Below are 12,272 nucleotides of genomic sequence, written 5' to 3'. Positions count from 1 at the left end.
CTTACGTGTTTTCCTCTGCAAGGACTGAGTACGTAGGTGTGAGTGCGGTCACTGACGCACTGCCCTCGTAGGACTCGTTTTTAAGGTGTGCAAGGATTTCTGGTGCTCAACCAAAACCGCCAACCCCTGCGTTGTCTGAACATAGTGCAATGAGCAATGACATCTCCCCCGGGTCCATGTATCAGGTCCCTCACGTCAGGTCGGCAGCCAAGTGAGCAATTCGCTTCCTGTTTTCGATTTAAAACACATTAGCAAAGTAGTTTTGGCAGGGCTGGTGTGGCCCTGGGATGGAGCTGGGAGCTTTGGGTAGCTGCTGGAAAGCAGTAGAAATGCTTTCAGAGAGGGTGAGCAACCCCCTTTGGTAGAACAGGCTGCACTGGTGGCCTCTCGGATCGATATTGCCCCTCTTCTCAGGAAAAGTGAGCATGGTTATGTCCCCCCAGTGCCATAGACGATTAGCCCGGTAAAAAATCAGCCTCAAACTGGAGCTGAAAAGCAGCTATTGAGTACAGCCAAGAAGAAAACCACTCAAACCAGATAGGAAGAGGTGCTGTGACCCTCCATGTTCCTCACCCTTCCGCTGGCACCAACCCCGCAAAGCAGACGATGCACAGGTAGGTACCTCCAGGGGGTTACGGACCAGCTTTGGGTCCTCCTAACACCATGTGTGCTGTTCTGACACCTCCACTGCAACACCTCTTCCCCTCTCAGCCCTGAACACATTGAACCAGAAAGCAAAGACAGAGGCTGGCTGTGAGGTACAGCCAAAGCAAAATCAACCTGTTCATTAAATGTGCCTTATTTAAGCTTTTGGGGACAGAAGCGTGACGCTGTGTCCATGGAGAACTCAGCAGCTTAAGCCCCTTAATACTAAATTATTAGTCGTATATTTAACAGGGTTTGTGGTAATAGTGAGAATTCCCCGGCTGGGAATTAAAAGGTGAGTTTGATTCCTATCCAGGGAAGGAAGAACATACTTTTGAGTATGACATCCGTTATTCTCAGAGCTGTTTCCTTTATTCCATTCGGGAGCAAGCTCCAATGTGTCTGCACTTTAGCTGTCAATTAACTTGCTGTCCCGCACTTTGAATTGAAAAGGCTTGTCTTCGGGCTCTGTCAGAGGAGCTGCAGAAAGCCTTGACGGGGCAATAAATGATAATACCAGCTCCTGCTGCTGAAACTCATTGCCCTGTGGCCGAGTCAGAGGAATGGAGGCTGTAACCAGTGCAAGGGCTGGTCTTTAGCCCACAGCCAACTTTCGCTGCCAGTGAAGATGAATTTATAGAATCACAAAATGGTTTGGGTAGGAAGGGACCTTAAAGACCATCCAGTGCCACCCCCTGCCCTGGGCAGGGACACCTCCCACCAGACCAGGTTGCTCCAAGCCCCGTCCAATCTGGCCTTGAACCCCTCCAGGGATGGGGCAGCCACAGCTTCTCTGGGCAACCTGGGCCAGGCTCTCACCACTCTCACAACAAAGAATTTCTTCCTGAGATCTCATCTAAATCTCCGCTCTTTCAGTTTAAAACCATCACCCCTCGTCCTATGGCTCCCCTCCCTGATCAAGAGTTCCTCCCCAGCTTTCCTGGAGCCTTCTCTTCTCCAGGCTGATTTGGCACCGAGACCACTGTGGTGTGGGCAGTTGAGTACCTGTAGAAGAAATCTTCACCAGGATGGGGAGGGTGAAGTGTAGGCACCAGTAACTTGTACCTCTACCATGCTTTGTCTGACTGCTGTAATCAGAATGTACTTAATTAGATTAAGAAAGCTCTGCTTGGAGATACGTATCTCGCCTTGCATATGGAGGTGGTCAAATTCAATTTATATTTGCTTTCACTCTGCATTTCACACTCTATTGCTCATCCGCACAGACAAGGTGGTTTCCAAAGCTGAACAGCCAGAAAAGCATGATGCTGTAGCCTTTTGGTTTGCTGAAACTAGAGTAAAATGACACTACCTAACCTGGACAGCAAGAACAGAAAAGGGTACTCAAATGCAGAGCATCCCAGAATTTGGTAAATTTTAAAAAGAAATATCCAAAAGAAATAGCTGGCACCATTAAGAAACATGTAATATTTCTTGTGTATATGTTTGGTGAAAATACCTTCCTTACTCACAGCACATAAACAGCACCCAGGAGTGGCACCTGCTCAGCATGCCTCAATTGTAACTCTACTAAATGCCTTACTTTGTGCAAAAAATTTCCTTCTTGGTCTCGGTAAGACCACAGCTCATGACCAGGCTTGAAGTGTAATTCAAAAGTTCAATTTTTGTTTCTCCTGCTGTTAGGTCTTGTTACCACTGACATGAGTTTTGTTGAGTGCAGTGGACAGAACTTACTGCTCTGGACTGTTACAGTCCTCTCCTCCCCCTCGGTTGTACAACAGGTAAGAGCTCTTGGGTTAAAGTAGATTTTAAAGCTTTATTGATCTAAATAAAAAAAAAGTACAAACCATTTTTACAGTCAAACCTGGTTAGTTTTCCGTGATTTAGCAAACCCGAGGGTGTTTGCACTCGGCATTGGGGACACACAGGGCCCCTGTACATCCACAGGGACCCTGTACATCCACAGGGACCCTGCACCCTGGGGCCCTCTGGACCGCGGGCATCTGCTTGGGGGAACAGTTAACTGGCCGCTGGGGCTGCCGTCTTCTGACACAGCCTGGCCAGCAGGCCAGCCATCTGTAAAAGCGAGTTCACACCTTCTGCGATCTTCATGTGGGTGTACCCGATTTCCTGGTGATAAAGACATTGTAAAACCTCCTGTTTTCTCCCCCAGTCTGTGTATAGTGGGACTGATTGAACAGAACATAGCCCTTACTGCTAAGAGACCACCTCCACAGTCACTCGAACTTAAGAGAAGCGTATCTTCTCATGTAGACCAACTAGAATGCATTTTTATTCTTGGTGGTTTTTTTTTTCAAACCAAGACCTGTATTTCCCCACTTCCTCTCTAAGGAGCAATGTGCATATATTTGAGGATAGGTTTTAAATCTGAAGAGTGATTCCATTATTCCAGTTTACCATTTGTCAGCTGGCTGTTAATATAATTTAATATTTTACTATCTATTGGAAATACGCACTTGAAGAAAGTTCTTAAGGAGTTATTTGAGGCTTTGATGTAAATAATAAATTTCAGCCAGCATTACATTTGTTATTCATTCTAGCTGATAACTCAAGTGACTTTGGCACTCCTGTGGGTGGTTGGACTTTTAACTTAAATTGACTGTTCTTATTGACAACCTGATGATGCAGAAGGGAAAGGAAGGTGTAATAAGAAGTTAAGAAATACTTTTTCGCACTAATATATAGCAAATCTCAAAGAGAAAACCCTGAGGCTGCTCCTGTATCACATCCTCCTCTTAAAAAGGCTCGAAAGAACCCACAAGAAACTAAGTCAGTACTAACCTTGATGAATTCCAGTTTCAGATATTCTGGCATTTGAAAGGTTTTACACACACGGAAGATGTTGCCAATCACATCTTCTGGAGAGTACCCAAGTCGCCACAGGTGGGCAAGAATCTGTGCAGGCAAGAAAAATCCTACATTTATCTGCAAAACTCATCAGGTGAGTCAAGCATATTCGCTTTTGGAACAGCTGTATATAACTACTGGAACTGCATGTACTATTTATCAAATGATTTAACTTCAATTGTTTAGCAAGTAATTTCAACACAACTTGCTTTTTCACTTGTTGGCTTATTCATCTGAACAAACCCCTGCATAAAAAAGATTTAATCTGTCAACTACATAGTATCGCCCTTATCTTCAAAAACAAAACACACTGCAAATTCTTCAAAACAAGTAAGAATTCTGTAGAGAAAAAGTGTCTTGTCTATGCAGACACAACACAGGAAAACCAACCTTGTATGCTTCATCAATATTTGCATTTATGCAGTGTTGTATCATTTCTTTCACAAGCAGAGGGTGAGGTTCGTCACATACCTATATCAAAGAGAAATATTACATTGCAGAATAGTAGAAGACTCTGCATTAAACCCCTGGTGTTTTTACCAGGCTTCTATACAGCTGAAATACTGAATCAGATGTGTTCCATAATACAGATTAAATTTTAAGTAATATGACTTTTCTATCCTGCCATGGCAGACTCAATAGCACGAAATGAGAACATCCCAGTAACAGATTCAAAAGTTATCACTGTGAAATTTCCCAGCAGTTACGTGATTCGTGTGCTTTGAGAGAGATGGAAAGCCACAGTGTCTCAGATGTTCCATTAGGGACTGCAAGAGCTCTCTTCCTTTTCAAAAGGCACATGCACTTTTTTTGCCCCCTAATGCTGTAGTTGCTGTATACACAGCGCTCTCTGCAAACTGGCAAAATGCTTTCAAAGGCTTAGATATGTGATTGAAGGTCTCACACACCTGTAGTGCTAAACATCTAGCACGGCTGTTTTACACTATTACTAACCTTAAAGACATTTTCACTGTTTATAAAGCCAAATCCAGAATATGTGGACTGTAAGTTGTTTAATGCCTGTGAAAGAAAAAATGAGACTTCATTTATTTTTGGAAGTGCTCTACTTCTCACTCCCCTCCTCTGGACGAAATAAGACTTCTTAGAAGATGATGCCAAATATGCAGTGTTCAATTAAGCAAGAGAGTAAACTGCAAATGTATGCAGACAGTTTCCTCCCACAACTTTGGTATCCAGTTCCCACCAATTCACTCTTAAGGAGCAGATCCACCTTAAAACCTCACAAAACCAAATAGCTTAGTTACTTTTGTAACATCCCCTTTGCTTTACGTCTCCAAAGATAAATCCTCGAGACCCACAATTCAAGGTGTTTTTTTACTTTAAACAGAAACCTTTGCTTCGTTGCCTTTCTTCTTTTACCTGTCTCATATCTCCTTGGGCTGTGAAGATAATGGCTTCTAGTCCGTCATCTGTATACGGTACATCCTCTTTCTCAACAATTTTCAGTAGCCTTGCAAGGATTTGTGAATCTGTCAGCTTGGTGTAACGCAGCACTGCACACCGGGACTGAATAGGTTCTGAGGACAGAGAGATGCTTAATTAGCATTTCCCTCTTTTCTCAAAAAAATACCATTTGTTTACATCTTGGAAGAAGCTATCTCAGCTTCCAGTTCTTCATTAGTTTTTTTTTAAAGAAAACATCAGCTCCAGACAGAATACAGAATTTCCTTAAGCATATACAATTGTTACTGTCCTTCCCTTGAGCCCAAATGTGCTACTTGAATTTTCCAATAGATGTGCAAACATTTATGAAGCTCAGGTTCTTCTGTTCTCCTGGTTTTCTGAATGTATATTTTTATCATTGCTAAATGAGAAAAGTCTAAAGGTCTACAGTGTGTTAGCCTATACGCAAACTTTTATGTTTCAGAAAGCAGGAACACAAAAGGGGTTCAATACCTGTTATACAATACATCAAACATCTTAAAGTGTAGCAGAGTTGGCTGGAGATTAAGCCCCAAGAATGAGAACTCTGCTTCTGCAGTCACACACAGCACTAGCTGTCAAAACCAGCTGTTCAGAGGGGTCACCGGCTACACAAATATACTCTTATTAGCTGGGTGTAAAGGTGGTTTGATTTTGCAAAGTACCATGGTTTCTTGCAACAAGCACGTCTGAGGTATTTCTGAAAACTGCCTTGGAAATTAGCCAACGGCATGGGGAGCATATGACAAAAAAGCCCAGCGACTACCAGCACTTTACCTATGATTTTGTCAGAGGCATTGCACGCAAGTGCGAAGCGTGTTGTTTTGGAATAAATCTCCATTGTTCTTCTCAATGCTTGCTGTGCTCCATCTGTCATGCTGAGGGAGAAAAGGAGTTAGGACAGATTTTGCCCTTCACTGACTTATAGGTGCAGCCTAATACCTATTTTTAGACAAGCTTCAGAGTTTACTAATATTAGACAGTGCTTTGTAAATGACTTGATATTCTGGCCTGGTAGACTAAGCATATTTTTGTAGTCATGTGAACAAATCACCCCACAATGCAGGTTACCGAGACCTAACTAAAACTAACACACAAAATTAAACCATTAATACTCCAGAGAATACTGCTAAGAACACTACTACTTATATATAGGCGGAGTAGAATGTCCTGTTTTCATCCAGTGAAATTGTCCACGTAAGCCAGAGTCTTCAAAGAGAAAGAACCAGTAAACTGGAAGATGCTATTTCACATCCAGCGAAATCCCGGTCTTTCACCCCAATATTTAGCATCTTCTTTGAAGCAACGATCTCTGCTTGATATAAGCGATCTCATAAGAACAGTGTTCAATGTGTATTTATTTCCTACCAAATTATTTTTGATAAAAACATCTAACACCGTCCAAGACAGCAGCTCCACAGACGGGACAGATACAACACATTTCACATAGTAGCTGAGGTCAAGAAAAAAAACAACGTACCTGTCTGCTTCATCAAGGATGATTATTTTATGGCGACCTTTTGGAAGTGTGACCTTTTGCTGGGCAAACATTTTGATTTTGTTTCTCACAACATCAATGCCTCTGGAACAATAATGATCAGTTGGGTGAAACTACATAATAGATTTTATTCATCAGCCACAGTGGCTGAAGCTCTCCTGAGCTTCCCATTCTCCCCGTTTGTTCCTGCCCCTTCAGCTGTGCCAGGATAACTGTTGTGAAGCCCTGCTATAAGCCAAGCTGCCCAACTCATTCAGATTTATACACCAATACTCTTCGGTTTTGGAGGTTTTGAAAAAATAATTTAACAGTATCAGTGTGTATACATATATATCAGTAACCTCACTTATTCCACCATAAAAGAACTTATGTTTGGCAAAAGGTAAGGGTAATAAATGAGCAAAGGCAGAAGCATTTAAGACTGCTTTGCTATTTTGCCAGTGCTTCACACAGCCACATCCACAGACCCAGCCATGCCAGAAGAGTTTAAGAAAAACAGCTGGATGAACTGCACCATTTTACTACAACACGGATGCTTTTCTAGACAGAGTTCCAACAAAGGCTCACTTTTAAAAATAAAGGATTTTACGTTTTTATTCTGTTTAGAAAAAGAATATCATGATTCTATAGCTCTTGTATAATTGATACTAACAAAAGCAGGTAAAATGTATAGTACTCATAAATAACCCTCTAGGAAATGTCCTCAGAATTCTTCAGGACGGATCTGCTACAGAACTTGGGAAATACAATTATCCTTTAGTGCCTGATCCTTGGGGTGGTGTCAGTGTCCTCTACATACCTAACACCCTTAGCCTACATTTTAATCCCAACTGCCCTTATAGCCCTAATTTCTACCACTTCACTTTTTTCCTAAGCACTGAAGAATTTAATTACAAACACTTTGCTCACTTTTAATTCTTAGGAGGATCTTCATGAATGCAGGAAGCTTAACTCTTTAAAGTAAATTCAAGAAAGCAGTACTGTTATGGATCCTGCACTGCATCTGTTTCCATTTTTTGTGCATGAAAGTATCTATCAAGTTTATAAAACATCAAGTAATAATATCTATGTTGATAGTTGGACACCAAAGATTGCCTAACTTTTAGTTGGAAAAACTGCATTAAAATAAGTACTAGAGGCCTTAATAAAGCATTAAGCCTATCAAGCCAGCCCAAGTTGAACTAAAAATAGAAATAGATACTTGCTTCTTCATTAGAAGTTAAATAAGGTTTATTCTTTCTTACCTGTCATTTGAGGCATTCAGCTCCAAAACAGCATCCTTTAATGCAGGACCAAGCAGAGCACGAGCCAAACATAGGATACTGGTGGTTTTACCTGTTCCTGGGGGGCCCTAAAAATGAAAAATGCAGCGATTGCTGGTAAGCTTAATGCCATTTTCTAAGTTGTACTACTTACAGTGCTCCCCAGTCATGAAAAACATCTGCAACAGGGGATCTGCAGCAAGAACACCAGCCTAGAGGCTGCCCGAGTTCAGGACGCTGCCTCCAACAGGAGAGAAACACTGTGGGGAGAAGCACAAGATGTGCCTCAACTGGCACCTAAGGGCCAAGTAAGTTTTTACCAGGTGGTTTATTTCTTGTGTATTCTCCCAAGAACACTGCTCTGTGACCAAACAATCAACATCTCTCTTACCAATACATCCAGGCACAATGCAAATCTATACTGGGAGGCTATTGTGGCTAGACTTCAGAAGCCAGGAGCAACACAGTGAAACACAGCACAACACAGCAATACTTACAGCAATTATAATATTCGGTACGTTCCCCTCTTTTGCAAAGACCTGAGAAAGAACAATAATAAAATCAAATAAGAAAATAGTGGGAAAAGATAATTTCCAATTCTATTTTAAGCATGAAAAACAGAGCTAACCCATTCTTTTCTTCCCTCCTGCCTTCATTTTTTTTGATCTTGCTGCTTTCATATTTTTATTTATTGAGTCAGTCCCTAGAATAAAATGGAAAAACTTAAAAGCGCTTAATCCCACAGGTCTTTAGTAGTCTTGCCTTGCCTTTGCATCTGTTAATGGTTGCTAGTATAAGCAAACGCAAATACTGTGTTTACAAACTAATTTGGTCAAGGAAAATATTTTTCTTCCAGAAAAACATTATATTTCTGTTTCTTTCTGTTGTTATATAGATGATATTTATTTACTGAAACAATTTTATTGTAACAGCTACAAATTTTCTAAGTTGTATCAAAACAGGGCAATATCCCAATTCAAGATGGCATATTTCCTTAGAGCACCACTCAAACATGCTGTAAAATGTGTAATTTCTTAAGTAAATCAGAAAGGTTGTTTTTTCCACATACTCAAATCCGGATGTAAAAATACAAAAGTGCTTTTACTGATCTGTGGATCTGTGCAGAATTATGTTTTTTGATCTAACCCCTAAAAAACCAAAGGGACAGCCACACACCTCCAACCTGCTCACAGTGTCTTCATTTCCAACTATTTCACATAGTTTCATGGGTCTGTATTTTTCCACCCTGTAAAAGCAAAACCCCACACACTTCAGCACATCTAATAAAACTTTAATAATGCTTTATGCTGACAGAAAAGGAGGATTACATTAAGATATGTTGGGACAAAGATGACTTGATGAGTCTTTAGTGACTTCAGTGATGCTGCAGGGTCTCCCCTCACTGCTAAGCTCAGCATTCCATAACACTAATTCCTGATAAGTTGTTTTACTTCTATTATAAACAAGGAAAAGGAAAAAGGCCAATTGTATGAGGTTCAACAAGGCCAAGTGCCAGGTCCAGCACTCCGGTCACAACAGCCCCCTGCAGCGCCACAGGCCTGGGGCAGAGCGGCTGGAGCTGCCTGGTGGAAAAGGACCTGGGGGTGTTGGTCACAGCCGGCTGAACATGAGCCAGCAGTGTGCCCAGGTGGCCAAGAAGGCCACCAGCACCCTGGCCTGTGTCAGGAATAGTGGCCACCAGGACCAGGGCAGTGACCATTCTGCTGTGCTCAGCATTGGTGAGGCCCCACCTCGAACACTGTGTCCAGTTTTGGGCCCCTCAGGACAAGAACAACATTGAGGGGCTGGAGCGTGTCCAGAGAAGGGCAACTGAGCTGGTGAGGGGTCTGGAGCACAAGTCTTGTGAGGAGCGGCTGAGGGAGCTGGGGGTGTTCAGCCTGGAGAAAAGGAGGCTGAGGGGAGACCTTCTCGCTCTCTACAACTCCCTGAAAGGAGGGTGTAGCCAGGGGGGGGTCGGTCTCTTCTCCCAAGGAACAGGCGATGGGACAAGAGAAAACAGCCTCAAGTTGCACCAAGGGAGGTTTCTGATGCATATTAGGAAAAATTTCTTCACGGAAAGGGTTGTCAAGTGTTGGAACAGGCTGCCCAGGGCAGTGGTGGAATCACCATCCCTGGGGGTATTTAAAAGCTGGGCAGACGCGGTGCTGAGGGACATGGTTTAGTGGTGAACTTGGCAGTGCTGGGTTATGGTTGGACTCAATGATTTTAGAAGTCCCTTCCGACCTAGACAATTCATGATTCGATATTTCAGAGAAAAAAATATTATCAACTCGGACAGCAGTTTTGTGCCTCAGCCTGCTCTCTGGGCGAAGAGGAGATGTCACCATGTGTACTGGGAACCTCAAGTTTGGGGCTGAGCCCTCCCTCATCTTTCTGTGATTAACACAAGCCAGGGGCTGACACTGTCTGGACCCCAAGGGACTCCTTGCTTTCCACCCCAGGCTGCCCGGTGCCCTTTCCCACCTCACAGGCCCGTGTGCAGGCAGAGCCCTCACCGCTGCCAGAACCCCCCACTTCCCAATCGGACCCAGCTCCCGCAGCTCTGCGGGCACAGAGGGAAGGCGCTAAGCGCCGGGGTCTGCCCGGGGACAAGGCCGGAGCCGCCCCGCAGGGCCGGGCCTACACCATCCCCTCAGCGGAGGCGCCTACAGGTCCCATGTCGCGGCGCGCGCCTCCGCCTTCCCGCCAACGGCTGGCCCCGCCCCTCTCTCGTTCCATAGGCTATCGCCCCGCCTCCACCAATCGCCGCGCGCCCTTGGCCCTTCCTCCCGCCCCCGGCTCCATCTCGCGGGCGCCCAAGGGCCGCGCGTGCTCCCCCTCTAGGCCGCGCCGCCCCCGCCGCTCACCAGGGCAGCTCGTAATGGCCGCCGCCCCCAGCAGCGGTCCCTGGCGGGTCGGCGGATCCCCGCTTCTCGCCCGCCGCGGGCCCGGCCTTCTCGGCCTCCACCTCCTCCACCTCCATCTCCATCGCACCGGCAGCTAGCCCGGCTCGGCCCCCTGCCTCCCCGCCGCCTCCGTGAGGGGAGGGCCGCGCTCCCGGGCCCGCCTTACAGGGCGGGAGGGCGGAGACCGGCGGGATAGGCCCTCCTCCGCGCTCCCGGCCCGGCCTTCCTAGGGGTGGGCGCTCGCCTGCCGGGTCTGGTGGTCTCGGCAGCTCTGTGGGGCTGCTGAGGGATGGCGGGGGGGAGGCAGGCCGGGCCCTGGGGCGGCAGGGCTGGGGTCTGCTGAGGGAGGGTGGCGGTGAGGCCTAGGGCCGCTCACGGCACGGCTCGGGGGGCTGGTGCTCTGCTGGGCGGGAGTCTGGCTGCTTTTCCTGCCCTGCTGACTGGTTGAGTGTTAAGGTAATTAATAAACAGTAATGTCTTTGCACTGTAGGAGTCTAAACCTTTGTTTCTTCTTATAGAAGAAAAAGCAAAGTGTTCTTTATTTCCTCCTAGAAAATGAAAGCAATAAAAGACATCCGAAATACCACAAGTAGTTATGTTATAATGGAGGGGAGTGGTTCTGGTGCTACTGTTAGAATTTGGGTATCACTGCTAGTTTTAAACCACAGTAAGTAGTGGGGCCTTAATACATCTTTAAGCGCTGCTTATGCTCCACATCATCAATGACATTTGTGTTGGCTCAGTGAGCAGAGGATATGCCCTTCAGTCTGGGCTCTGATTCATTGGGAAGCGTTTCTAATTTAAGATTGGTGCGAGGCAGGAACTTGGAACTGATCGTATTTGAAGCCCTGTGTGAGCAGCGATGCTCTTCTAAAGGAGTAACTTCCTCATTTGCCACAACATTTGCATTCCAGTGTTATTGTCAGTGCCTGTTACTTGGGATTTTGAGATTGGCATGTGAATGTTTGTAGATGAGAACGTTGCCTTCAGCCTGCACAACTGGTTCAGCCTGTGGCCTGGCAGTGGTGGAGTTTGCTGACTTTCTCATGAGGCTCTAAAACTCTGGAGGGTGAAGTTTCTGTTACGTAAAGTGCAGATTCATATCTGAGGTTTTATGTAGGCGGGATGGTCAGTGCTTTAATCTTGCTTTGCATATTTATTTTTTTTTTTATTAATAGCTGTACATGGTTCCTAGTGGCTTTGGAAAAGCATGATGTAAGGGTGAGTTGTAAGTGGTCTGCAGCCTTTATGTGGCTGGCTGAATTAACTGTGGATTAACTTTGCCTCCATTGGAGGTAGGGTAGAAAATTAAATTACAACACAATTATGTGGCATATGAGGGCAAGACAGTTGGCATTTTTGTCGGTGTTCAGACTGCTTGTAGCACAGGTACCGGATGAATACATTGTTTCTGTAACACCTCGAACTTACTATGTTACTCTTGTCTTTGGATTTAACTTGCTGCAGTACTCAGCAGAGCCTCGTGTGAGACAGTGAAGTGCTGCAGCTGCATAAAGCACTGATGGCCATAAAAGTCTGTCAGTACAGTGTGCCGGATGTGCTTTGGTTTCTTGCCAAATTAAACAGTTGCTATCCTCTTAGGAAGTACCAGCCTCTAGATAAGATACAATTTTTCTGGCCAGCATTAATTCTCCCACTGTATGTACAGGATTGCTGCTGATAAGCACC

The 12,272-nt window shown here is 44.9% G+C and overlaps 1 protein-coding gene across 1 annotated transcript; it reads right to left on the bottom strand.

Annotated features, from left to right (window-relative positions):
- Positions 1 to 2,404: 2,404 nt before the first annotated feature.
- RFC2 (replication factor C subunit 2) lies at positions 2,405 to 10,710 on the bottom strand. Its single transcript, XM_074160686.1, has 11 exons — positions 10,545 to 10,710; positions 8,854 to 8,923; positions 8,175 to 8,216; positions 7,660 to 7,766; positions 6,398 to 6,499; positions 5,695 to 5,795; positions 4,855 to 5,012; positions 4,429 to 4,494; positions 3,865 to 3,945; positions 3,409 to 3,522; positions 2,405 to 2,736 (listed from the first exon to the last, which is right to left on the bottom strand). The coding sequence occupies exons 1-11, from the start codon at positions 10,664 to 10,666 to the stop codon at positions 2,626 to 2,628; spliced, it is 1,074 nt and encodes a 357-aa protein (XP_074016787.1). The 5' UTR covers positions 10,667 to 10,710; the 3' UTR covers positions 2,405 to 2,625.
- Between the last annotated feature and the right edge of the window lie 1,562 nt (positions 10,711 to 12,272).

Source organism: Numenius arquata, chromosome 18 (assembly GCF_964106895.1).
Source record: "Numenius arquata chromosome 18, bNumArq3.hap1.1, whole genome shotgun sequence".
Lineage (NCBI taxonomy): Eukaryota > Metazoa > Chordata > Aves > Charadriiformes > Scolopacidae > Numenius > Numenius arquata.
The sequence above is the reverse complement of the archived record's forward strand: the minus strand, read 5'-3'. Positions and strand labels throughout refer to the sequence as shown.

What these genes read in the sequence shown, in the direction of transcription:
- RFC2 (XM_074160686.1), bottom strand. Translation starts at nt 10,666, where the DNA reads ATGGAGATGGAGGTGGAGGAGGTGGAGGCCGAGAAGGCCGGGCCCGCG. An exon ending in GGCCATTACGAGCTGCCCTG is followed by an intron (nt 8,924 to 10,544) that starts GTGAGCGGCGGG and finishes TTGCTTTTACAG; the next exon opens with GGTGGAAAAATACAGACCCA. An exon ending in ATCCTTGATGAAGCAGACAG is followed by an intron (nt 5,796 to 6,397) that starts GTACGTTGTTTT and finishes TTTCTCCCTCAG; the next exon opens with CATGACAGATGGAGCACAGC.